The following is a 25,329-nucleotide window of genomic DNA, read 5'->3' as shown; positions in this document are numbered from 1 at the left end:
CATTCATTTTGCCTTTAGAATTACAATCTTAAAATTATGTTAATTGATAAGATACTAAGAAATATACTGAATTGTATTGTCAGCCATGTGATCTGTGAGAGAAGAGGCAACAAAAAATCTATTAGGCAAATGAAACAGAAACAGTGGCAACTCCAGGATTATTTTTCATAGCTCCATAAACTTTCATCCTAACTCAAATTATGGGTCAGTGAGAAAGTTTCCCCAGGAACTCCCATATGTTCTTGGTAGATTTCAGGTATGACACATCAAATGGGCTTGAAATACCTCTGGTTGGCAGCTAAAACAATCAAACTTTCAGGAAAACCTTCAGAAGACCAATATTTAATATTAAATGAACACAGCATTTAATAATGTCACTTCACATTCCCCACTGGCTTCCAACTATTTATATACTTTTCAAATTTTATATACTGTAGGATATAACTTTCACACTACATTTCAAGATTCAAATATTTCAAATCAATTCAACATGACAAGTTTACTACAAATTTGTTATTTAAATAAACATTTAGGAAGTCACAAATTAGTAATTTTTCTCTCTATGCAAAACTGTATTATCTTCAGTACCTGACAATTAATATTCTTCACAAATCAGAATTTCATTTTATTTAGTAAAAAGCACCCTAAATGGCCATTATCTTAATTTTTGTTCCAAGTGTCTGGCTTTTTTATTCTCATATTTATAAGTAATGCAGAGATATTTGGGAGAGATTTTGGTCAAATTTAACAAAGTCATTATAAAAAGAAACAAACATAAGTAACTTAAAACAATAAGCTTACATTCTAGGTAATTTTATTTTAAAAATTATTTTAATAAAAGTGACACTTTCAGTTCATATAACTGGCTTATTTTTAAGCCAAGTAGAGAAAGGTATTTTACAATTTAAAATAGGAATAAAGGTAATTCCGTCTTTATCTTCATCTTTAAGTTTTAATCATTGATGAAAAAATCTAGATGGTTTCCTGGCATAGAAAAGTGAGAATAATGTCTCAATTTAAAATAAATTATTCCCAAGAAAGAAAACCTTCCTTCTGTATCTTAAACACTGACCACTATTTCAATAATCTCAAATTAATTCCAGGCCTATACACCTTCTATTAATCACTGACATTATTTCCTTTATAGTTGCAGAACTAAATTATATACCCTGTAGTAAGGAGGTTATAAAATACAGTAGATATCCCACAATCAGCTCTTCTTCAAGTTAAAATGGAATTAAATATTTGTCATTAGCACTTAAGTGTTGAGAATACAGAATCAGACAAAGGTATGAGAGGTCCATAGAATTCAAATGGATGACTTATATCCCTGTCAGATAGGAAGAATGTTTAAAACACACACACACACACACACACACACACACACACACACAAAATAACACCCCAGAATTTGATCAGGCAATAAAAATATTGGTGGAAGAAGTAAGGTATAAACTTAATATGGGTACAGAATTTCTCCTACCTATATCAAACTAAAATATTTGGTCATTTAAATTATATAGGCTAGAAGGAAATATAGGTGAAAATCTAATCTCATCTCTGGGGTGCGAACGGATTTCAGCAACTATAGAAGGACTTACCCTGTCTACCTGTAGCCCAAATAGAACCACTCTGGCTACATGAAGCCTAGGTCCTGCTTCACAGTCAAAAATCCATGACCAATGAGAAACTTCAAGTTTTTTGGGATGGTAACTAGAACCTACTTGAGATTTCAACCTCAGTATGCTTAATGTGATAACCCTAAATTACTGGGGATTATATATACAACCTCAATTCATGAAAGATGAGAAAAATGTTCCCTTAGTGGTTAGCTGCCTTCCAAGGTTAGAAAGGTGTAAAGTAAAATAAGGAGATAACACGTAAATCAAACACAGGAGGTGTGCGTAGGTTTCAGTACAAACATATCCAGTTCCAGGTGGAGTCTGGTGATAACAGATAAATACAACTATTTTCAAAACTTTAACAATTTGGTATTATCTAGCAAAATTGAAGACAGACATACCATACAACCTACCAAGTCCATCCAGGATAAGCACAGCAGAGAAAGTATCATACATGTGCACCAAATATATGTAGAGAATTAAAATTACATAAAATATGCTTTCTGACCATGATGAAATTAGACTAAAAATCAATAACAAAAAGATAATAGAAAACTCCAAACACTCCAAGCACTGTGGTTCAAAGAGGAAGTTCAAACGGAAATTAGAAAATAGTTTGAACCAAATAAAAATTAAAATACAACATATCAAAATTTACGGCACGCAAGATAGGGTAGTGCTTCAAGAGAAAGGTAAAACACTAAATGCTTATATTAGAAAGAAGAAAAGTCTAAAATCAATAATCTAAGTGTCCACCTTAACAAACTAGGAAAATAACATAATAAACCTAAATCAAGCAGGAAAAAAGTAATAATGATAATATCGGACATCAATGAAAGTGATGACAAAAAAAATAGAGAAAATTAAGGAAACCGAAGCTGGTTCTTTGAAAATATTTTTAAAAAACAAATAAAACTCTAAGAAGACTGAGAGGGGAAAAAATAGAGAAGAAAATTTATCAATAACAGGAATGAAAGAGGGATATCACTATAGACCCTACAAATATTAAAAGGATAACAAAAGAACACTGCTAACAATAGTTTGCATATAAATTTAGACAACTCAGATGAAATGGACCAATTCCTTGAAAATTACAAACTACCAAAGTTCACGAATGATTAAACTGATACCCTGAATAATCCTAGAATTATTGAATAAATTGAATACATAGTTTAAAACTTTCCAAAGAAAAAAAATTTTTTCTAGTGAATTCTATTAAACATTTAAAGAATAAATAAAATCAATTCTATAATATTCTCTTCTGAAAACAGAAGAAGGGACACTTCCCAACTCATTTGGAGGCCACCATTACCCTGATACCAAAAATCAGACAAAAAAAGTACAAAAAGAAAGCTACACACCTATCTCCCTCGTGAACACAGGTGCAAAAGTCCTCAACAAAATATTAAGAAATCAAATCCAGCAATATATAAGAAGAGCACACATCACAACCAAATGCAACTTATCCCAGCAATGCAAAGCTGGTTCAATATTAAAAAAATCAATCAATGTAATCCACTGCATTAACAGCCTAAAAGAAAAAAAAGACACATATGATCATATCACTTGATACAGAAAAAGCATTTGACAACAATGAACTCTCAGCAAAATAAGAATAGAAAGGAGCTTCCCTAACCTAATACACATCTATAAGAAAGCTACGGCAAACATCATACTTAATGGTGAAAGATGAAATGCTTCCCCACTAGATTGGGAACAAGGAAAAGATGTTGACTCTCACGACTCTTATTCAGCATGGTTCTGGAAGCACTAGGAAAGGAAGAAATAAAACTGTCCCTCTTCATAGACAACAGTATTGTTTACATAAGAAAATCTCAAGGACTCTACAAAAATATTCATATAACTAATAAGTAAATTTAACAAGGTCACACACACAAAACAATCATATTTCTATATACTAGCAAGGAACAATTAGAAACCAAAATCTAAAAAATATATAATTTACAATAGTCCCAATAAATGAAATATTTATATGTAAATCTAACAAAAGGTGTACAGGATTTGTATGCTGAAAATTACAAAACACTGATGAAGAAAATCAAAGGAGACCTAAATAAATGAAGAATATTGCATGTTCGTAGACTGGAAGACTAACATAAAAATGTCCATTCTACCAAAATTGATTCTACAAGGGTGTTTCCTGTTGTTGTTGTTAGTTTACTTGTTCATTAGATTCCACATATGATGAAACCATATGGTATTTGTCTTTCTCTGACTGGCTTATTTCACTGAGCATAATATTCTTTAGGACCATCCATGCTGTCACAAAAGGCAAGATTTCTTTCTTTTGACAGCCAAGTAGTATTCCACTGTATAAATGTACCACAGCTTTTTTATCCACTCAACTACTGATGGGCACTTGGGCTAGTTCCAAATCTTGGCTATTGTAAATAAAGCTGCAAAGAACATAGGGGTGCATATATTCTTTTGAATTAGAATCTGATGGAGGCATAGGCACTCTCTTAAAGGGCCAACACAAAAAATTTTGTTCATAGCCACTCACCGTAGGCTTCAGCAGAGGGAGAGAGGAGCAGACTAGAGTCACCTGAGAAGAGTCGGGGGTTTGTGGCTCTTGGGAGGACACTGGAGGGACAGCCGCCAGGATTCCTGTGCTGAGTCATTCTTCAGTACTGCAGTTACCATCTTTCCTGGGTGGAGCATGCCCCTCTGTGTGTCATCAACTTGGGGGAAAGCAATTGCCCCACCCTCTAGACTCCCTCTCACCTCACCTTGTGTATTTTAGGACCTGCTGAGGAGTCAGCTGCCTTGGCGAGGTGGTAGAAGTCTTGGCAGACTTAGTGGGTATCAGTGACTGAGTTATGTGGCTTTGAGGCAGGGGCCATTCCCCCCAACTTTCCCGTGAGCCTGACTGGTGCTTCCCCAGCACAGGAGATCTGCTAGAACCACCTTTCTGGCTTCCAGCAGACCCACCCTCTGGACTCCGGCTCTGGTTTCAAAGGCACCACTTGCCCAACTCGTAGTAGCTCCGCACTGCCAAGTTCAGGGGAAATCTGGGATAGACTAAGTTGTGCAGCTCTAGGGTGGGGACCACACCCACCACCTTTGCTGAAGCCTGAATAGCACTTCTCCCTCACGAGTGATCCACTAGCCCCATCATCTCAACTCCACCAGAGGCTCTTTCGGTGACTGAGCCTAACAGGCAGCTGGCAGGACAGGCACATGGGGGGGTATCTCTTCCGGGTGCCTTGGGACTTTTGCTGACCTGCCTCCAGGCGAGATGCTGGTAAAAGCTGGCCTTGATGGCACAGCTTGGTACCTCCCGCACACCCAGCCCATCACAGGCAGCCACAAGCTGTAGATTGCTTGTAGCTCCGAACAGGTAGCCAACAGCCAGGTACAGATAGCATCTGACATTGGCTTGCACCAAAGTCCCTCCCAAGTGACCCAGAACCAACACATCCAGTGGCCACCTTCAGACATTAGAGCAGGATCCAATAAGCTTCATAAATAGCATACCCAAAGGGAGATCTCAGCAGGCACGAAACCCTGCTGAGGCAAATTCCACTTCGTGTGGTCATCATCAGCAAGCAGCTTGCACACTGTGGTCTGGGTTGAGCTTCACAGTGAGCCAGCCAGAGGGTTGATCCCACACACAAATGGGCCTATAGCAATCAAGACTCAATTACAACAGGAGGGCTCACTTAACTCATACAAGAGACAGTCTTAGAACACCCAGCTCAGGTGATCAAGGACACTGCACCACTGGGTCCCATAGGACACCTACTACATATGGCCACCACATGAAGACTGAGAGTCACAGCAGATCTATCTAATACATAGAAACCAACACAAAGACACAGCCAAAATGGGGAGACAAAGAAAGAGGCCCCAAATAAAAGAACAGGAGAATTCTCCAGAAAAAGAGCTAAATGAAATAGAGGCAAACAATTTATCAGATACAGAGTTCAAATTAACAGTTATAAAGACGCTCAAAAAACTTACAGCATGAAGAAGAACACAGAAACCATGAAAAAGAACCAGTCAGAAATGAAGAATACCATTTCTGACATCAAGAATACACTGAAAGGAATAAAAAGTAGGTTGGATGAAGCAGAGGATCAAATCGGCAATTTGGAAGCAAAGGATCAAATCAGCAATTTGGAAGACACGGTAAAAACAAACAAACACATGCCCAATCAGAGCAGCAGCAACAAAAAAAGAATGAAAAAGAATGAGGATAGTTTAAGGGACCTTTGGGACAACGTGAAGCATAACAACATCCTCATCACAGGGGTAACAGGAGAAGACAAGAGAGAGCCAGGTATCTAAAACCAATTTGAAGAAATAATGACAGAAAACTTCCCTAACCTGGTAACGGAAAAAGACACACAAGTCCAGGAACCACAGAGTCCCAAACAAGATGAACTAAAAAGGCCCACATCAAGACACATCATAATTAAAATTGCAAAGGTTAAAGAATCTTAAAAGCAGCAACAGAAAAGCAATTAGTCACCTACAAGAGAGCTTTCATAAGAATGTCACCCATAAGATTGTGATTACTTTGGGTCCACTCAGATAATCCTGGATAATCTCCCCATCTCAAGGTCCTTAAAAATCTTATATGCAAAGCCCCCTTTGCCAATTAGGTAACATTCACAAATTCCTGGGATTAGAACATGGACATCTTTGGAATGCTGTTATTCTGACTATGACACATAGTGAAGTTGAATATGAACATACCTTGCAACTCAGCAATTCTACTTTTGGATGTACACATGTACCAGGAAACATTTACAAGAATTTTTATAGCATCGTTTTACATAACAGCAAACCATCAAAGGTCCATGAACAGTGGAATAGATAAATAAATTTTACTATGGTCACACCATGAAATACTACACCACACTGAAAAATGAACTACAGGTATGAGATTAAACATGGCGGGGGATTGAGTGGAAGCTACACTGACATTCTCCCAGGACCAAACTGGAATTACAATTAAAATATAGAAAAACCATCCTAAATAATTAACTGCAACTTAAGATGAGCTGGGGAGCACCCTTATAACCAAGGAGGAAAAGCAGAGACCACATAGAGACTGGTAGGAAGCGAGGAGGTGCGAGAGGACTGGCTGGGCTCCCACAGGCAACAGCTGAAGGTCCAGAGGGATATCTGGACCAGCTGAAGGTCCAGTGGGAGGTTCCCACTGAAGACTCTGGGGCCTAAACCCCAGGCTGGGCTTTCCAGCCAAAAGCAACAGAACTGAGAAAGGTGCCCACATAACATCTGGCTGTGAGAAGCCACTGGGTTTCTGTCTGGCAGGGAGAGACAGCTGGAAATGCAGGTACGCTCTTAGAGACAACACACAAAGTTTCATGTGCAGCCATTCACCTTGGGCTCCAGCAGAGGGAGGGCAGAGTGGACTGAGAATCTAAGGTTATGGGCTCTGGAGATAGAGCTCAGAGGGCACCACTCTAGATTCCTATGCCGAGTCATTCCCCCATACTGCAGAGGCAGACATTTACCTTCCGAGCAGTTTTTGCCTGAGGGGGAAGCAATTGCCCCACCCTATGGGAAAACCTCTTGCCCTACCCCGTGGAGTTTCTACAGCCTGAGGCTCATTAAGAGAATCAGATTAATCAGCCTGCAGGCAGAGGCAGGCTTCAGTGTGCTTTGAGTCTTTGCCTGATCTGCTTCTGGATCCAGAACTTGGAAAAGCAGAATCTGGTGTGCATCTTGGTCCTGTCCAAATGCACCCAGCCCCAACAGAGGGGACCTCAAGCAGTGGGTTGTTGATAGCTCCAAACAGGGTACTCAAGGCCAGTCACAAACAGCGTCTGACATTAGCCTGCACCAGAGACCATCCAAAAAGACTGAGAGTCCTAGCGGGCCTACCTAATACATACAAACAAACCCAAACAGGCAGCCAAAATGGGGAGACACAAAAACAAGCCCCAAAAGAAAGATCAAGAGAAGTCTCCAGAAAAAGAGCTAAATGAAATGGAGATAAGCAATCTATCAGATACAGAGTTCAGAACACTGATTGTATGGATGCTCAACAGCATGAAAAAAGATATGGAAACTATGAAGAAAATGAAAAATGACACAGCAGAAATAAAGAATACATTGGAAGGAATAAACAGCAGATTAGAGGAAGCTGAGGATCAGATTAGTGAATTAGAAGACAGGGTAGAAAAAAATCACTCAATCAGAGATCCAAAAAGAAAAAACAATTAAAAAAGGAGGACAGTCTAAGGGAGCTGTGGGACAACATGAAACATAACAATATTCGCATCATAGCTGTGCCAGAGGAGGTCAAAAGTAAGCAAGGGTTAAAGAACCTGTTTGAAGAAATAATGGCAGAAAACTTCCCTAACTTCACTAGATAGACCTTCCAGACAAAAAGTCAACATAGAAACAGTGACTAAATGGCACCCTAGATCAGATGGATTTAACTGATATTTACAGAACATTTCACCCCAAAGCTGCAGACTATACATTTCTCTCAAGTGCACATGGTCATTCTCAAAGATAGACCACATGTTAGGACACAAAACCAGTCTCTACAAGTTCAAGACTGAAATCATATCAAGCATCTCAGATCACAAGGGCATGAAATCAGAAATCAACTACAGTAAAAACACTCAAAAACATTCAAACACACGGAGGCTAAATAACATGCTGTTAAACAATGAATGGGTTACCAATAAGATCAAGAAAGAAATAAAAAATTTCCTGGAAACAAATGAAAATGATCACACAACAACCCAAAATCTATGGGACACAGCAAAAGCAGTCCTAAGAGGGAAGTTCATAGCACTGCAGGCCTACTTCAAAAAGCAAGAAAAATTTGTAGTAAACTATCTAACCCTACAACTTAAAGAATTAGAAAGCTCCCCTGTGAAGCTATCCGGACGAGGGCTTTTGTTTGCTGGGAGTTTTATTATTACTGCTTCTATTTAATCGGTAGTTATTAGCCTATTCAGGTTTTCTGATTCTTCCTGATTCAGTTTTCTATGATCTCACTCATATGTGGAATCTAATAAACAAAACAGACTGAAGAACAAAATAGATCTAGAGACATACAAGCATGGAACAGACTGATGAATCTCAGAGGGAAGGAGGGAGTGGGGGAGTGGGTGGGGAGAGATTAATCAAAGAACTTATATGCATATATGCATAACCCATGGACACTGACAATAGTGTGGTGAAGGCCTGGGGGGGGGGTGCAGGGGGTAGGGGATCAATGAGGAAAATGGGGGATATCTTTAATACTTTCAATAATAAAGATAAATTTTAAAAAGAAAAATGAACTACAATTATCCATATCAACATCAATAAATCTCAGAAAAAGTCAAGGAAAAACAGTTACAGAGTAATTCACACAACATGATTCTATGAAAGTTCAAAAGCAGGCAATGCTAACATATTATTTAGATTATTTAGGAATACATTCGTGGGGGTTATAATTATAAAAACAAGCACAGGAATGAACAAGGGAAAAAAATCAGGATAGATGTATAGCCTCTGGGGCAGAGAGAAAGGATGCAAAAAAAGGTTACCCAGGGAACATCACAGGAAATGAGTGGTGAGTACCTGACTCTCTCTTCCTTTTGTATTTTCTCCCTTAAACAACATAAATATGTATGTGGGTACAGTCTTTTCTGTGTGAAATTTCTCGTTTAAAATTTAAATGCTAACTAAATAAACTTAAACTATGCTGAATGCATGTTTTTTGAAATGTAAGGGAGAAGTAGCCAAACTATGTACTCTAGCTGACAGAGGAGGAAAAATCTACAAAGATGAGAGACCTGCTAGGGTAATTCAATGCAGGAAGAAAAGTTCTAGGTCATAAAGAAAAAGAGAGTGGAAAATACACTCCCCTGCCTCAAGTTCTAAGAACAGCCTTCTAATAATCACTTAAATAAATATGGATCAGCTTTTAAGTAATAAGGTGAACACCAACCCAATATTATAAACTGTCAGGAACTACCCACGGACAGAACCCAGGTCTTCTAAAGTTTTGCTTGGCTAACACAGCTGTTCCATTGGTTTTGTTTAAATTGAATGTTCTTAGGCAAAGTAGGCAATAGTCAGTTGACTTCCATTCTTCTTACCCTCCCCACCTCCTTCAGCATACGACATAAATGTGTTATGTGGCTGGCCTCTGAAGGCACTTGAGCTTGACGCCAGCTGCATCCTGACAAGTCTCACTGAAATAACTACATCAGGGACCAAGTATATCTTCAAGGTCATTATGAACTATGTGATTTCAAGAAACCCTCCTACCTCTCTCTATTACCCCTCTCTTTCCCACCTTTACCCAGAACCCCTTTAACCAGGAATGTAATTTATCAGATAACTGGCAAAATTAATTACAGCCTTGGAAAACCATGACCTAGCTTGGTTTTAGTTAGTTCCTGTATCCCAAATATCTCATGGCATAACTTAGGGACAATATTTTTATCTCTGGAGTTTATTTTCTTTCCTGTCTATAAAATAAGCATATTTCAATTAGATAAACATTGAATCTCTCTCTTCTATATCTATATAAACACATTTAGGTTGAAATAAACGTTTTCAGCAAGTATAGATTCTTCCTGTTTTGATTGGGGTATAGGAAGGCAGGAGGATGTGCTAGAGAAACAGGCTGACTTGGTAACTGCAAAAGGAAAGAAAAAAAGAATCAGAGAAAGGCCTACCACTGAGGTGGATAAAAAGTCTGAGGACAATGAACATAAACTTTACAGTTTTCCTTATGGTTGGCCCTATTTACTTTCCACTCAGTGTAGCAAAACAAACTATGGAGATGTTACTATTTCATGAGATACAACGAAAATCTATCACGATCACATGTTGTCAATTTTTATTTTAAAAAACGGCCAACTCTGCTATATTGGAGTTTTGTTCTCAGTTTATTCATTAATTTGAGTATCACTGTATACTGTCTAAAGACTTCTTAATCTACTTTGTTCCTTAAAGGAGATTTCAAACAGTGTGAATAGTAATAGCAAAAGGACAAAATCTACAGGTCAATAACAATAAGCAGTCCTCAAATAGCTAGAGTCAACGATGGATGGGAGGAGGGAGTGTCCTTAAGTCCAAGGTGGCTTTTTTTAAAAAAACAAAACAAACAAAAAAGCTAAGAGCAGGTTATAAATGATTTTGCAAGCAAGGTTCAAGGTCATTGTCCACTTTATCCTGTGGACAATGAAAAACCGTAAGAGGTTTTTAAAACAAAGCAAACGTTTTGATCAAATCTGTATTTTTGAACAATAACTCCATGGCAAAGTACATACAATATTTACAAAATAGAGCATAAAATTATTATGTACGCTGATATTTTACCACAAAATAGTAACATGGAATTAGAATGAGACACAGCCACAAAATAAATTTCACAAACACCACAGTATTCTTAAATTCATAGTGAGGTATGCCTTGCAAATTCCTTAAGGGGCTAAATAATCACTTCAACTTTAAAATCTTTTTTTAAATGCCTTCATACTACATGTGTGTATCTTTTTCAAATAAAATTAACACTTTACATAATATTTATGGGCTTAAAGGCCACAGAATTTTAAAATATTTACCTAACCATTTAGAAAGCACTTAGCATTTTAGGTATAGAAAAATATCTCACACACTAACTTATGACTTTCAAAACCTCGTATTTACCTAGTCTATCAAAAACAACATTATCTGGCTGAAAACTTCATTGTAGAATATACAAATAAAATGGCTTTGAAATGTAGTTTGTTAAATTCTGGTCCAAGAGTCTATGTAGACAAATAATTTTTTTTTTTTTTTAAACTCCAGTCCTTTTAGCTGACTCCTGGCAAATAAGACTACAACCTTAAGTGTGTCTTCCCATTAACCCATCAAGGCAGAATCCAGTCAGCAGTAACTAGATTTAAACTTTAAATCTCTAAACGCTTGGTGACAACAACAAAAAATCCTTAGCTAAGAATTGACACATATATATATATATATATATATATATATATAGCATTTACATCAACTACTATAAATCTAATTGTGAAAAATCAAATGTTTTACAAACATATGTCATTATTTTTCAACATGGTACCCAACATAACACCCCTAAAGTTAAAAATTATTCTAAATCTACTCTCAATTAAAAATATTTAGATTGATATGTTTTAATTGTTTGTCAAAGATGTTTATAAAAGTCTGAAGGAAAAAAAGTATAATAATTTTGTTATCAATCCAAAAATGAATTCACATTTAATTTTTTAAATTCTCTATACGAAAAATGCAGAATATTTCCTCATCTTTTCCAATCATTACACCTTGGGAAATATAAGTTAGCCATATCAACATTCAACATTTAAGTGAAACTTCAAGAACTACTAACTTGTGATGTTTTATTTATACTTTTATTTATACCTCACAAAAAAGTATCAACTAACTAAAAGAAGTGAATTTAGAACTGGAAGGTTATAACGGAATTCATCTATTGGGATCGCTGATTTGACAGGATACTGAGACTCAGAGATTCACTGACTTTTCCAAGATTACACAGTACAGCCAAGACCTTACCCTCCACCCTCAACCTAAGAATCCAGGACATGTCCCCCTATATCAGGTTCCACTCAGTATCTTTCTGTCTGCCTTCACTTTCTGAAACAAAGAAGTGACTTTACGCTTGTCACATACAAAATTTAGCACTTGGAAAATCAGAAAGTCTCTTGATCTACTTCCATAAAAGCACTGGTTTCCTCTTCATTTCTTTAATATAATAATATACATGCAAACAAAACCAGAGACTCACTGTTAAACTTCAGGAACAAGTGTAAGTAAAAATTCATATAACAATCTCTATTAAATTAAAAATATGTAGTAAATTTTAGTAATGCCAAAATAGTATTATTTTATGACACCAAACATTAAGTAACAATGTATGAACCCTTAAACTCTGAACATATGCTTAAGACCCCAAAAATGTTCCTGTTCATAGTGGAATGTGAATTAAGAGTTCTCGGCAATAAGACAATATGCCCTTTTTAAAAGCACAAACTGTATTTGCTTCTAATACAAATAATAAACGAAGCTACCTAGAATAACAACACTGCTCTTAGTTAAAGGTTGAAAAAGGTTGCTGTGATGGAAAAAGCACCAGACTAGGAATAAGAAAACTAGGAATTTTCAATTTACAAGAGAACAGCCACAACTGACTACACCAACAGATTACAATTAAAATATGTTAAACTGTAATGCTGTCAAATTCAGGAAAATTATCTACAAATGTGATGAAACTATGTTAAAACACTTTTCCAGTGTTAAAAATGCTATCTATTCATATAGTCAACCGTTAAATGCTGCATCGTTCTAAGAAAACAGCTGATATTACTTTAATCTCACAACAATTTTTCTTCTGATACACATTTTTCTAAGCACTGTCTATTATCACTGGCAGTGAAATGAGAAAACAAAAGGCGTAACATTTTTGAACAATTTTGTTGAAGTATTTCACCAAATGACTACAGGCCACAAAAGCGGCCTCTGAAAAAACTTTTCAAGAAGCAAAGTGTGGCCTCACTGCAACACTACAGTCAGTGTTAAACATGTCATAAAATCAATGTAGTGGTTTGTCGATTATTTTGAAGAGAACATAAGGTGCAGTAAGAATAAGCTAGTTTTGTTTCAAATATAGTGGGTCCCAGTGTAAAACCTATCACCAATCAAAAAGTCTGAAAACCAATGGCATAAACTCCGACTCTCCTTCATAAAACCTCTACAACTCAGCCTTTTAGTTGCTTAAAACATGACAATGAAAACTGAAAAATCTAGGTTCAAATCCCAGCACCGCCACTTTAGGAGATGTGTGAAGTGGGGTAATCTCTAAAAAACTCATATTGCTCATCTCTGAGTTGAGGTAATGTCACCACCACACAGGGTTCTTGTGAGTATTTAAGAAAACACGTACAGCATTTTGCACCTAGTAAATGCTCAGTAAATAGTAGCTATACTTGTTGAGCTTCTTGGTGATGTAGAACAGGTAAGATTTCCCAAGGCTATATAAAGACAGAAGTTCGTTCCCTGACGATGGTTTCAATTCCTTTTGAAAAACAAAAACATGTAAACCTACAGGGGGAAAAACACACACACACACAACAACTGGAAATGCTTTTGGCATCTTTCCAGGCATAAGTTTAAAGGTTAAATGGTTACAACATTCTCTTCATTATGCAACAAATACACACCACCATGACTTAGTCTGTAAAAGATAATATTAGCCTATACCGCTGGCATCTGGGTTGGGGGTGGAGAATCTCCTAAAAATTATTTCCAAGTCTTCATCTACACTAACAAGTCTCAGTCCCAAAGTTCATCAATGTTCCTAAGACCTCAAAAATTCTTTCTCTCGAATATTAAAAAAATGATAATAATAACAAAACCATTCACTGTCTGTCCATTCACTCATTCTAACAGCTGTATGTAACCTTTGGGGAGATGTCACCATTATAACAGCCACAGATAAACGGCACCCAAAAGATGTCCATCAGAGCACGCCAGAGCGGGAGCAGTCCATCTGTTAAACCACAAATAATCCATTCTCCTGAGAACTCATCCACCGCATAAACAACGTCTTTTAAGTGCAATATAATTAGTCTGCTATTTCACAAAAGGTACCTTTATATCTTTCCAGAGCAAAACTTCTCCCCCCCCCCCCCCTCCCCTGCGTCCCCGCAAGTTAACATGCTTTCAAACGCGAATATTCGACTCAGGAACCCAAGTGGTGAAACCCGCACTCGCTCTCTCAGCGAGCCTTGCTCGGTGCTAACGTACCTGTTCCCTGGAAATGCAAGGCAACGACGGTCTCCTGAACATTTTGCAGCTGCCCTGGTAAGTGGCCGAGGTTTCCCCGAACGACACGCAGCTGGACCTCCTGCGGGGTCTGACCACAGGCACCTTCTCTTCCGCGGCCCCGGACGGCCGAGGGTGATGGGAAGCTTCCCTGATTTGAAAGAAGCGATCCAAGCCCAGGGCTAACAGGCAGCCGGCGCCCCCGGCCAGGCAGGACAGCAGCGGCCGCAGGGCGGAGGGCAGCGAGCCGAGGCCGGTGCAGCGGACCCACCAGACGAGGCTGGAGAAGAGCAGCAGCAGGATGCTGTGGCGGAGCCGCAGCCGGCGCGCGAGCGTCAGCGAGCCCACGCAGCTCAGCACCAGGAACAACCTGCCCGCCGCCGCCGGGGGCGTGTGCGGGGCCGCGGCCCCCGCGGCCCCGTCCCCCCGGGGCCCGGACCACCACTGCCACACCAAGAAGTCCCCCAGGTAACAGCAGGCGGGCAGCGCCAGCAGCCACCAGGAGCCGCCGCCGCCGCCCCGGCCGGGGCTGGGGCCCCGCTTGGCCCGGGTCAGGAAGCAGGTGAGGAAGAAGAAGGCACAGGCGATGCTGAAGAGGGGGCTGAGGCTGAGCGAGCAGGCGAGCAGCAGGGTCCGCAGGCGCCCGGCGCCGGCAGCCCAGCCCGCGGGCCCCGAGCCGAGCAGCAGGGCGAGGACAAAGGCGGCCAGGGCGCCCAGCGCGAGGCGCGCCCCGGGGAAGGGGGAGCCGCGCCGCGGCTGCTGGGGGGAGGCCGGCGGCGGCAGCAGCAGCTCCACGTTGCAGAAGCGGCAGAGGTGGAAGAAGAAGCCGCGCGGAGGGTCCTGCCTCAGGGGGCTCACGCAGCTCTTCACGTAGCCGTTCCTCAGACTCTCGGGGGGCGAGCCGGCCCCGTCCGGCGGCTGCGGGTACCGCATGGCTTTGGCGTCTCGCTCGTCCCTCCTCATGGCCGGGACCGGGGGTGGCCGCGGGGCTCAGCACGCCCAACTCGGACCGCAGGGGCCGCTGGCGCTCCCTCACCCCCTGGCCCCGCGCTCGGGGCGCCCCCCGGCTCCGTAGCGCGTCAGGGCTGCTCCGGCCGCCGCGGCCCGGGGTCCCCGCCGCGCGGGCGGAGAGGCGGCGGGGTCCGTGACATGCTGGCCCTGGAGAGGGGCGGAAGGGGCTTCTCCTTTTCCCTCAGCCGCCGCTCGGGACCGGAGACTTGGAGCCGCCTCCCAACTCCCGCGGCTGCAACAGTTAACTCACGGCCTCAGCCTGGTCCGTTGGGCGCGCGAGCGGCGGGCGGGCGGGCGGGCGGGCGCTCCTCCCCCGCGGCTGCCCCGGCTGGGCGCGCGCCCCGCCCGCCGCTCGCCGCCCGCGCGCGCCAGCGCCCCGTCCAGCTGCGGCTTGCCAGCCCCGCCGCCGGCCGCGGGCCGGGGACCCCCCGACTTAGTGTGCCGGAGCAGGGGAGCGGGCGGGGTCCTCTTCGGATGGAAGGGGCCAAGCCCACCATCCTGGGACGCCAGGCACGCAGGTTCCCTTTGCGGGTAAGTCACAGACAGCCGGCCTAGCTCCCTCAGGTCACCACTGGGGTCTTGGGGAAAGGGGGAGTTTGGGGTCCCCAAGGGGAGTGCCTGTGAGGGAAAGCGAGTTCAGGGGAGAGGCTGCGGCCCGCCCCTCACCTCACGCCGGTTCGGGTGGGCCCCGGGACTGCCGGAGCCGAGCTGTGACCTGGGAAGGACCCGCAGCCATCGCTGCAGGCGAGGCGGAGAAGCCCTGTCCCTGCGGCTAGGACGGTCCTCACGGCGACGTGGGCCGCGGGGCGGGCGGGATCCGGCGGCGGCTCTGAGGGAGGAGCGTGCACGTGGAGCGCTCTCTGGGAGCATCCCAGTGGAGGTTGTGGAGCTTGTCTTCCTCAGCAGCCACCTTCACAGGCGAGGAACTGACGTCCCATCCAAAACTTTGCACCCTGGCCACCCATACCCACTGGTTCCCCTCTGTATCCCGCTCAGTAAGCACAGAAGAGTTACGCTGTCGCAAAAGTTATTTCCACATCGAAGGCTTTTTCACTGTCACATCATGTCCTGGAGAGGGGGCCGTGGGAGGATTAGGAGACCTCTCCAAGACCATTGCCCAGTTTGGATCGGTGCCAAGAAAGAAGCCAAATGAGATACGGCCTGTGAATTACTAGTGAAACCAGCAACATGTAGAAAATATTGACTCGAAAGCGCCTAGAACTTTGCTAAACCAAAGGGACTGCTCTGGAACCTAACCAATCATAACTGACTTAGAGAGCGAACTATGTTTCCCTCCACCGAAACTCTCCCTTCAGCCTCATGACAGGGCTGCATTTCTCAAAGAGCTAATTCCACATTTTTCCAGGGAGATGAGAAACCTTACTGTGTGGTAAATCCCGCGAACAGGCCCATTTTTCACCAATTAATCTTTGCCCACAGCCATGACCTAAACAGATCTTGTTCGTGTATGGTGGTAGTTCACATACATAGCAGAAATCACTGAGAAATTAGCATAAGAATTTGACCGAGATGGATAAAGACCAGAATTCTCTTTCCTTTTCTGTCTTGGGGAAAGAAAAAAATATATATTGAATAGAGTTTTCAAGTTGATTACTCAAATGCTTGTCCTAAAAGATGACAATCTATGGGGTTTTTTTCCCACCGTGGCAATTGAAATTTTTTTAAATCTCATTTTAACAGAACGCAGCAAATATATTTTTTAAATGATATGCACAGAACTCATCATACCAGTCAAAAATTAAAGTAGGAAACTTAATGGATACATTTTGAGGTTATACAAAAGGGGCTGACAAAAGTAGCACCAGCATTACCGAATTTGCTCACTATAAATTCTTATAGGAAATAATTAATTGATTTGAAAATTAGAACAAATCCAGATTAATGTTTTTTAAAACCCTGGATTGTCATTTGAGGTAGGATTGGCATGGTAATGGAAAGAATAGTGGACTGGAAATCCATTTCATAGGTTCTAGTCCTGGCCCAGCCAGCCATTTATGCCTTGACATTAAGCAAGTCCCATAACTTTTCCAGGCTGCATTCTTCTCAGTTGTAAAATGAAACAATTAAGTGTGATGACCTTTCAAGTCCCTTCCAGTCTTAAAAAGCTATGGTTTCTGAACATAGGGGTGCATCTATCCTTTCAAGTTAGTGTTTTGGGGTTCTTCGGATGTATACCCAGAAGTGGAATTGCTGGGTTATAAGGCAGCTCCATTTTTAATTTTTTGAGGAACCTCCATACTGTTTTCCACAGTGGCTGCACCAGTCTGCGTTCCCACCAGCAGTGCACGAGGGCTCCCTTTTCTCCACACCCTCACCAACGCTTGCTTGTTGTTTTATTGGTGATAGCCACTCTGACAGGTGTAAGATGATATTGTGGTTTTAATTTGCATCTCTCTGACGATTAGTGACATTGAGCATCTTTTCATATGTCTCTTGGCCATCTGTGTGTCCTCTTTAGAGAAATATCTATTCAGGTCCTCTGCCCATTTTTTAATTAGATTGTTTGGGGGTTTTTTTGGTGTTGAATTGTCTGAGTTCTTTATAAATTTTGGATATTAACCCCATATACGATATATCATTGGCTAATATCTTCTTCCATTCAGTGGGTTGTCTTTTTGTTTTATTGATGGTTTCCTTTGCTGTGCAAAACCTTTTGGTTTGATGTAGTCTCTATGTTCATTGCAGCATTTTTGCAATAGTCAAGATATGGAAGCGTAACCCACGTGCCCGTCGGTAGATGAGTAGATAAAACAGTTGTGGTATATATATATTTATACACACACACACACACAACAGAATATTACTCAGCCATAAAAAAGAATGAAGTCTTACCATTTGCGCAACATGGATGGACCTAGAAGGTATTATGCTAGGTAAAGTAAGTCAGACAGAGAAAGACAAATACCATATGATTTCACTTATATGGGTGAAAAAGGGGAAGGCATTAAGAAGTACAAGTTAGTAGCTACAAAATAGTCATGGGGGTGTAAAGAACAGCATAGGGAATATAGTCAATAATATTGTGGGTATTCGAATTTTAGGGGGATCACTTTGTAAATTATATAATTGTCTAACTGCTATGCTGTACACCTGAAACTAATATAAAATAATATTGAGTACCAAAAAAAAATCTATGGTTTCTGTATGTCCAAAATATGGGGGCGGGCAAAAGTAGGTTAATAATAATAATAAATAGTAAAATAAATAATAAATAATAATATAATAGAAAAATAAACTCTGTGTTCTGCGTACTCACAACTGTAAACCTGCTTTTGCCCACCCCGTATATAGGCGTCCTTTGGATCCATGTTTCAGATTCCCAAGAGCAACCTTTGAATTATTTGTGTCACCAAACTAATGCAAACTCTCAGTGTTGACAAATAAAAATAAAAGGATTTACATCAAAGTACTGTTATCTGGAAAATAAAATGTAAAGCCCTCTTCATACTTCCCAGTTCTCCCTTAGCCTTCTTTCAGCTGTCTTCCCAGGTCTTTATAAGGCTAACAGCCCAATTCTTTTAATAACCTATAATTGGAGTACATCCCACTGAACACCAACTCCAGCACCTGAAAAGATTCTAAAATAAAATATAAGGACGTGACCGAAGACCATTGGTTTACGTAACTAAAAATATGCACAAAAAGAATGAGCTAGCTGTGTTTATAGCAACTCCCTTCTCTGTTTACAGTCTTTGTCAAAGATTATTAGTAGGCTGCATTTCTTAGAGTTCAGATTATCTAATTATTCTTTTGCCGGATTTAAACAACCAATGGAATTACTTAGCTCTTGTCTTTGGGTTTGAGAATACATGTCCATTGCCAGTTGTAAAAAAAAGACCTAAAGTCACAGCATACCTTTGACTTTTCTCAGCACTCTCTACCCCAGCCTATTACCTGACTTTGCCTTCCCTCACAGTTTGACCCATGATCTCTCAGCTAGAATCATTCTCCCCATTTGACGATCCATGACCTGAAGTCCTAGTGCTTCCCACCCAGCTCCCGAGGCAGTCTGGTGCAGTGCAACCCCCTGAGTGTTCCTATGTTCTAATAATGGGGTCCTTGTCTTCAAGTTCTAAAGACCTAGTTTTCCCACGTGCCCAGTTTGAAGCGTGAAAATTTCGTTTCGTTCTCTATTTTAGGCACCCACACCAATAAGCCTGCAGTGCACCTTACTAAAAACTAAAGCCCTACGTAGGTCTTTCCTGTCTTGGGGCCAAAAGCTCTGCCCCTAAACACTAGTCCAGTGGCTAAGGACTCCACTGACAGACATTCTAGATGCCACTGTCTGCCCACCTGTCTAACCTTACAAGCACCAGTTGAGATGTCCCATTACTGGGCTCAATCCAGCTGTTAGAACACTCACTTCTTCAGCTGAGGCCTGTGGTGCTCATCATTGTTGAATTGGAAATTGCCCTCTCTGTGAATTCCCTTGTTCTCTTCCTGAACCTTCAACTACAGAGAAGTCAAAGTAACAAATGGGCCTCATTTTAGGTCTCAGATCCTGCTCCCCACCTGCCCTGTCTTCTGGTAAGGGTAACTCTCCATCCTTGTACTTTCTTTTTTAGAAGATAGGATTATTTTCTAACTCTAAAATCCAGACGTAAAGAAAATCCATTTCTAGAGCAGTATTCCCAGGAATTCCCTTCCAAGATGAAATGTTTTTAAATGGATCAGAGCAGCAGCACCTTTGGTGGCTCAGTTATAGTTATTATCATGTAATACAAGTAGGAATGGGTGGTACTGGGGGTTGGAAGAGGGACGGGCCTCTGCCGTCATTATCACTGTCCCATGATCAGGCGACCGGCTCCTCAGGATGGTTTATGGAGCAGCCTCTAAATATTTGCTCAGAGCAGTTGAAAAGCAGGGATATCGGCTGCCAGTCCTTTAAGAGCCTTTTATTAGTATCCCCATTCTGCATTGTTACCTCTCAACCATGGTTTTCAAATGTTTTTCAGAAGAAACACGCAAATAAAAGTGGACTGCTCTTCTTGAAGAGGAGGTGTCTGGGCCCAGAGCCTCACAACTGGGCGGGTCTCTGACGCCCCCCTCCTCTGAGCAGAAGCCCCTCTTCGGAACCCTTGGGCCAGAAGGAAGGGGGAGGAGGAGAAGAAAGGGAAGACAAAATGTAAACTTCTAAAGCAGAGCGTAAAAATTGGATTTGGGGAAATGTTTAGAACTGAGTGCTCTTTCCAAAGTGTCCTTTTTCAGAATTCAGTACTAAAGCCGCCTTAATTTCTCAGGGAAAATGATTTCAAGCAGCCTGACAAGTTTTAAATATCAAAGTTTTAGGAATAGCCGGTAAATTCACCAGCATGGCTGAGATTCCAATTCCTTCAAACTAGAGGCTTTCCTTAAGATACGTGGAAACCTGAGAAGGTTCAGAAAGAACGGAAGAATTTACCCCTGTGGTCTCGCATTTGAAAAATAAAAGCAGACTGGCTCTTCTCCGGTGTGGAAAGGATCCTTCTGTTTCCAGTGGCCACTCCGCTACCTAAGTGCACCCCCAAACAATACCTATTTCCCTTCCAGCTAGCACTCATCTCACGATCTTAACCTTACTTACACTCACTGTTTAGTGCATCTCAACAGTATTTATTTATTTTTAATTTTAATATATATATTTTTTATTGATTTCAGAGAGGGGAAGGGAGAGGGAGAGAGAGAGAGATAGAAACATCAATGATGAGAGTCATTGATCAGCTGCCTCCCACACGCCCCGTACTGGGGATCGAGCCCACAACCCCCCGAGCATGTGCCCTGACCTGGAATCGAACCTCGATCTCCTGGATCCTAGGTCCATGCTCAGCCGCTGAGCCACGCCCTGCCGGGCTCAATAGTATTTATTGAGTGCTCACTATCTGCAGAGCACTGTGCTAGATGCTGCTTAGAACATTAAAAAACTATGAAGCTCTTTAGAACCAGCTTCCTGAAGCTGCAGCTCTATGTGGGAGATAGGGCAATGCACATAGACTATTAAAGAGCACAAGGGAATATTTGATAAAAGCTGTGGGGAACCGTGCTTCAGAACTACTAAAGAAGAGAATCATTCTCTTCCCACCTCCCCACCGTGGGGTCGTCTCAGCTTGTTTTCACAGTGTGTTTCTCCTTGTCATCCAATTCCAGTTCTCTCCCCTGTGTCTGTCTGGATGGCTGTCTTCCTGTCTCTCTCCCCTTTCCCCTCCTTCTCTCTTTCATGTCTATGTTTAACTCCCTCACTTCTTTTACTTCCTCAGTTGTCCTGTGTACCACTCCCCTGCACCAACATTTAACCTCTCTCCTTTAATGAATAGTCATTCGTTCATTGTTATTGAGTAGCTGGCATTGTGCTGGGCACTGTGCTAGCTGGCAAGGACACGATGATGAAAGGTGTGGTTCCTGCCCTACAGGGTTCGTAGTGAAAGCTAGAAAAGTTAAAGGACTATAGAGCCCAGGGTGATAGGAGCTGTAATAGAGAGGCAAGTAAACTCAGTGTACTCTGGGAGCTCAGAGGAGAGACCCCTGCCCCAGACAGGGTGGGAGTGTCTGATAGGGAGTAGTGCTCTTGAGAAAGATTTCTGGGCTTGGTATTAAAAGATGAGTAGAAGTTATCCAAATAAAGTAGGGAGAAAAGATAATCTGGGCCAAAGAAGCGAGTGCAAACATCTGGAGGGATGCAGTTATGGTGCATTTGTATCTTTTCAAGTGTCCTATGGCTGGACCATAAAGTATGAGGGGCCAAGAACAGAAGTGTGAGGCATGAGGGACCAGAGACATGGTGTGGTGCCAATAGGGAACTGGAGTTTACTGTTACTGTGTGTTAGATATAGGTGTATGTTGTTAGCAGATTTCTTTATTTGCATGGCTACCTCATCAATATACACTTTGGCATAAGAATTCAGTCTTAATCTTAGCTCAATCTCCATGCCATGCTTAGCACGGTACTCAGTTAATGCTCAAAATTTTTGTGTTTGTATTTCTCAAAAAAAAATTTTTTTAATCCCCACCTGAGGTTATTTTTTTTCTATTTCATAGAGAGTGGAAGGGGGAGAGAGCGAGAGAGAAACACTGATGTGAGAAACATCAATTGGTTGCCTCCAGCACACACCCTGACTGGGGCCGGAGATCGAACTGGCAACCCAGGTATGTGCCCTGTCTGGAATCGAACCCATGACCTTCCAGTGCACAGAACAGCGCTGCAACCCACTGAGCCACACTGCCGGGTACAAAAATTTTTAATAAATGAGAATTTTTAATTGTATGCCCTTTGATTTTTTTGCTTTAATCAATGAATTTTAATAGAGACTCTTAATATATTAATACAAAAAATTTTCCAGATTGTTCTTGAAAAATATTTTTCTTAGCATCCATTTGCACAAATCGGTAAAAGAATCTTTTCTCTTAGATTTACAGAAAACATTATACATAAAATAAATGTTTAAGAGATGTGTGGGTGAACTTTTTTAAAATTCAAGTGATGGTACCTGGATTTCTTTAGCTATGAAAGAGTATATTCTACTACTTTAAGAATTTTCCCTTTTATATTTCTAGTTGTCAGAGCAACAGTTGTATCTATGCCACAAATCCACTGTACTTTAAAAAAACACACACAGGTAAAAGTATTAAATCTTTAACTACTAATCTGAAAAATCCTGGATTTTTTGTATTAAACCTAAAACCTGAACCTTGAACAATAAACAGCAATGCAAACTCTTTCCAAGTTTTCCTGTTCCCTCCTTAAACAAGCAGTAGTTTCTTCAGCTCTGGCTATCCCAGCAGATCTGAAGGATCACAGCCACGACGGTGGCAGCCTACCGTTGACACTGAACTTGTGGTTAATTGTGGAGTTCTGCCACAAAACCACCTCACTACCACAAGCTGGATTCTTGCCCAGGAGAACGACAAACTGCCAGGCCAAGCAATATACTGGAGGCAGCAAGAGCAAACTGCCTTTTACCCCAGACAGCAGTCATTTCTGGATTCCAAATGGAGCCAGAAGCAGGGAACACCAAAGAAAAATTAAGAAGTATGTTTGCCCCACTAAACCTAGTTAGAATGTATTCACATTGTTTTGCAAGAGCAGCTCAAAAATATTCATCCAACTCATTATCTGCCATCATCAATAAACGTGAGAGTATTCATTAGTTTAAAAATAAGCATTGAGGTTGGAAATAAAATTATAGTTATATTATTGTTAACTACTAGGTGAGCCATCTACATATGATCATTGCAAATAGGAGCAAATAATGTGTGTTTGTGTGTGTTACTAAGCAGCACACGGCAGCATGGCAGCCCTGGGAACTTTGTTTGAAAGGCAGGGCAGCACACTGTGAAGGAAGGAAACTTTAGCAGCGGTCAGATCTAGTTACTCTTTGTAGCTGCCTGACCTTGGAGGTTACTTAATGTCTCATGTTACCTACCTCATCTACAAAATGGGGATAACAATTCCACCTCATAGGGTCATTGCTCTGGATTAAATTGAACTAATATATAAAATGACTAACAGTGACTAGATACTCAGTAAATGTAAATTTAGTTTATTATTCTTACACCCTCTCCTCTTCTTTTTCCCTCCCCATCCTTTCAGGACTTCCCAGGATCCTATCAATTCTGAGTGTTTCCAAGGAGATTCCCCAGGTTATGTCATCTCTTCCACTCAGTTTCAAGGTTGGCTTCCAATGCCATTTTGTTCAGCTAAGTTTTTGTCTTCTTATCTATACCATCAAATAAAACAGGTAAATTAGCAGCTCTCTTTCATCACAAGGCAAATGCTAAAGAGATTTTAATGCATACTGCAAATGCAAAAAATATTAATACATTAATTTTTAAAGTCATGGCTGCATATTAGTAACATAATTTTGTGGGCCTACGTATCTTCTCTCTCAGTCTGCTAAAAAGATGTTGATTTAGGGCCTATATGTGGTAAAATGGAGTAACAGGAAAAAATACAAAACCTTAACAGCCAATTCTGTCCATAATAGCATTGGACATAGCGAAGACAAGAAAACACCTCTGCTTACAAAAATGTATTCATTCATTCAGCATGTGCCAACCATTGCCCTAGATACTAAAAGTACAAATATGAATAAGATATAGTCCCTGCCCTCAGTTTGGTAGCAGAGAAAATATGTAAACAAGTGTAGCACAGTATGAAATGCTCAAATATAGCTCTGACCAAGTACGTGGTGAGACAAAGAGAAGTTCACAGATGAAGGATGCTAGCCTGGATATTAAAAAATAAATAGGGGTTTCCAAGTAGACAAGAAGGTAGAGCATTCCAGACAGAGAACAGTATTTGCAAAGACATAAAGACATGAAAGAGCGTGGGCATTTCTGGAACTGACTTGGGATGGAGGGAAATGGGGAAATGAGGCTGGGTGGATGGGTGGACATCAAATCATGGGGAGCCCTATAGCCTGGAATTTATTCTGTGAGTGATAAGGAACTGTTCAAGGTTTTAAATCAGTGAACGGGCATAATCAATTTTTTTGGCATGCCTAATTTTAATTGTCCATTTAAAATCTCAGTGCTGGTATTGCATGAAGAATAATTTGGAAGAATGTGAAACCAAAGCAAGGAAAATCATTTAATAAACCATAATTATAAGCCAGGTGAAAGATAAAGGTCTATGAGGCTAGGGCGGTAAATCTGGAAAGGAAGGATTTAATTAATAGCAACTACAGAACTTTCTGATCCATTCCCTAGAGGAAAAGGGGGAATGCAAAGAGAGCTCCCTAGGTCTAGCTAGGTGACTAGGATATCTTGTAGCCATTAATTAGGATGAGGAATACTAGGAGTCACTGAGAGTAAAGACTGGGTTTCGTTTTGAGCAGGTCAAATCCAAGCTGAGATGTTCCTTGGCAGCTGGATACGTGGAAGCCTGGAG

The 25,329-nt window shown here is 41.2% G+C and overlaps 1 protein-coding gene and 1 pseudogene across 2 annotated transcripts in view; one reads left to right on the top strand and one right to left on the bottom strand.

The window, feature by feature from the left end:
* The window catches only part of PDE3B (phosphodiesterase 3B), a 105,172-nt gene extending 89,692 nt beyond the window's left edge, over positions 1-15,480 (bottom strand). The window contains exon 1 of the mRNA XM_081155527.1: positions 14,418-15,480. Coding sequence (XP_081011653.1) covers positions 14,418-15,398 — 981 coding nt within the window. The 5' untranslated portion in view covers positions 15,399-15,480. The remainder of the gene's footprint in view (positions 1-14,417) is intronic.
* A 325-nt stretch (positions 15,481-15,805) lies between these two features.
* LOC308565831 (elongation factor 1-alpha 1 pseudogene) overlaps positions 15,806-25,329 on the top strand; it is a 31,868-nt pseudogene continuing 22,344 nt past the window's right edge. Inside the window, exons 1-3 of the transcript XR_014000646.1 lie at positions 15,806-15,977; positions 20,423-21,055; positions 24,031-24,110. The product of XR_014000646.1 is annotated as an elongation factor 1-alpha 1 pseudogene (transcript). The remainder of the gene's footprint in view (positions 15,978-20,422; positions 21,056-24,030; positions 24,111-25,329) is intronic.

The sequence above is a fragment of the Miniopterus schreibersii genome (assembly GCF_964146895.1).
Source record: "Miniopterus schreibersii genome assembly, chromosome: 12".
NCBI lineage: Eukaryota > Metazoa > Chordata > Mammalia > Chiroptera > Miniopteridae > Miniopterus > Miniopterus schreibersii.
The sequence above is the reverse complement of the archived record's forward strand: the minus strand, read 5'-3'. Positions and strand labels throughout refer to the sequence as shown.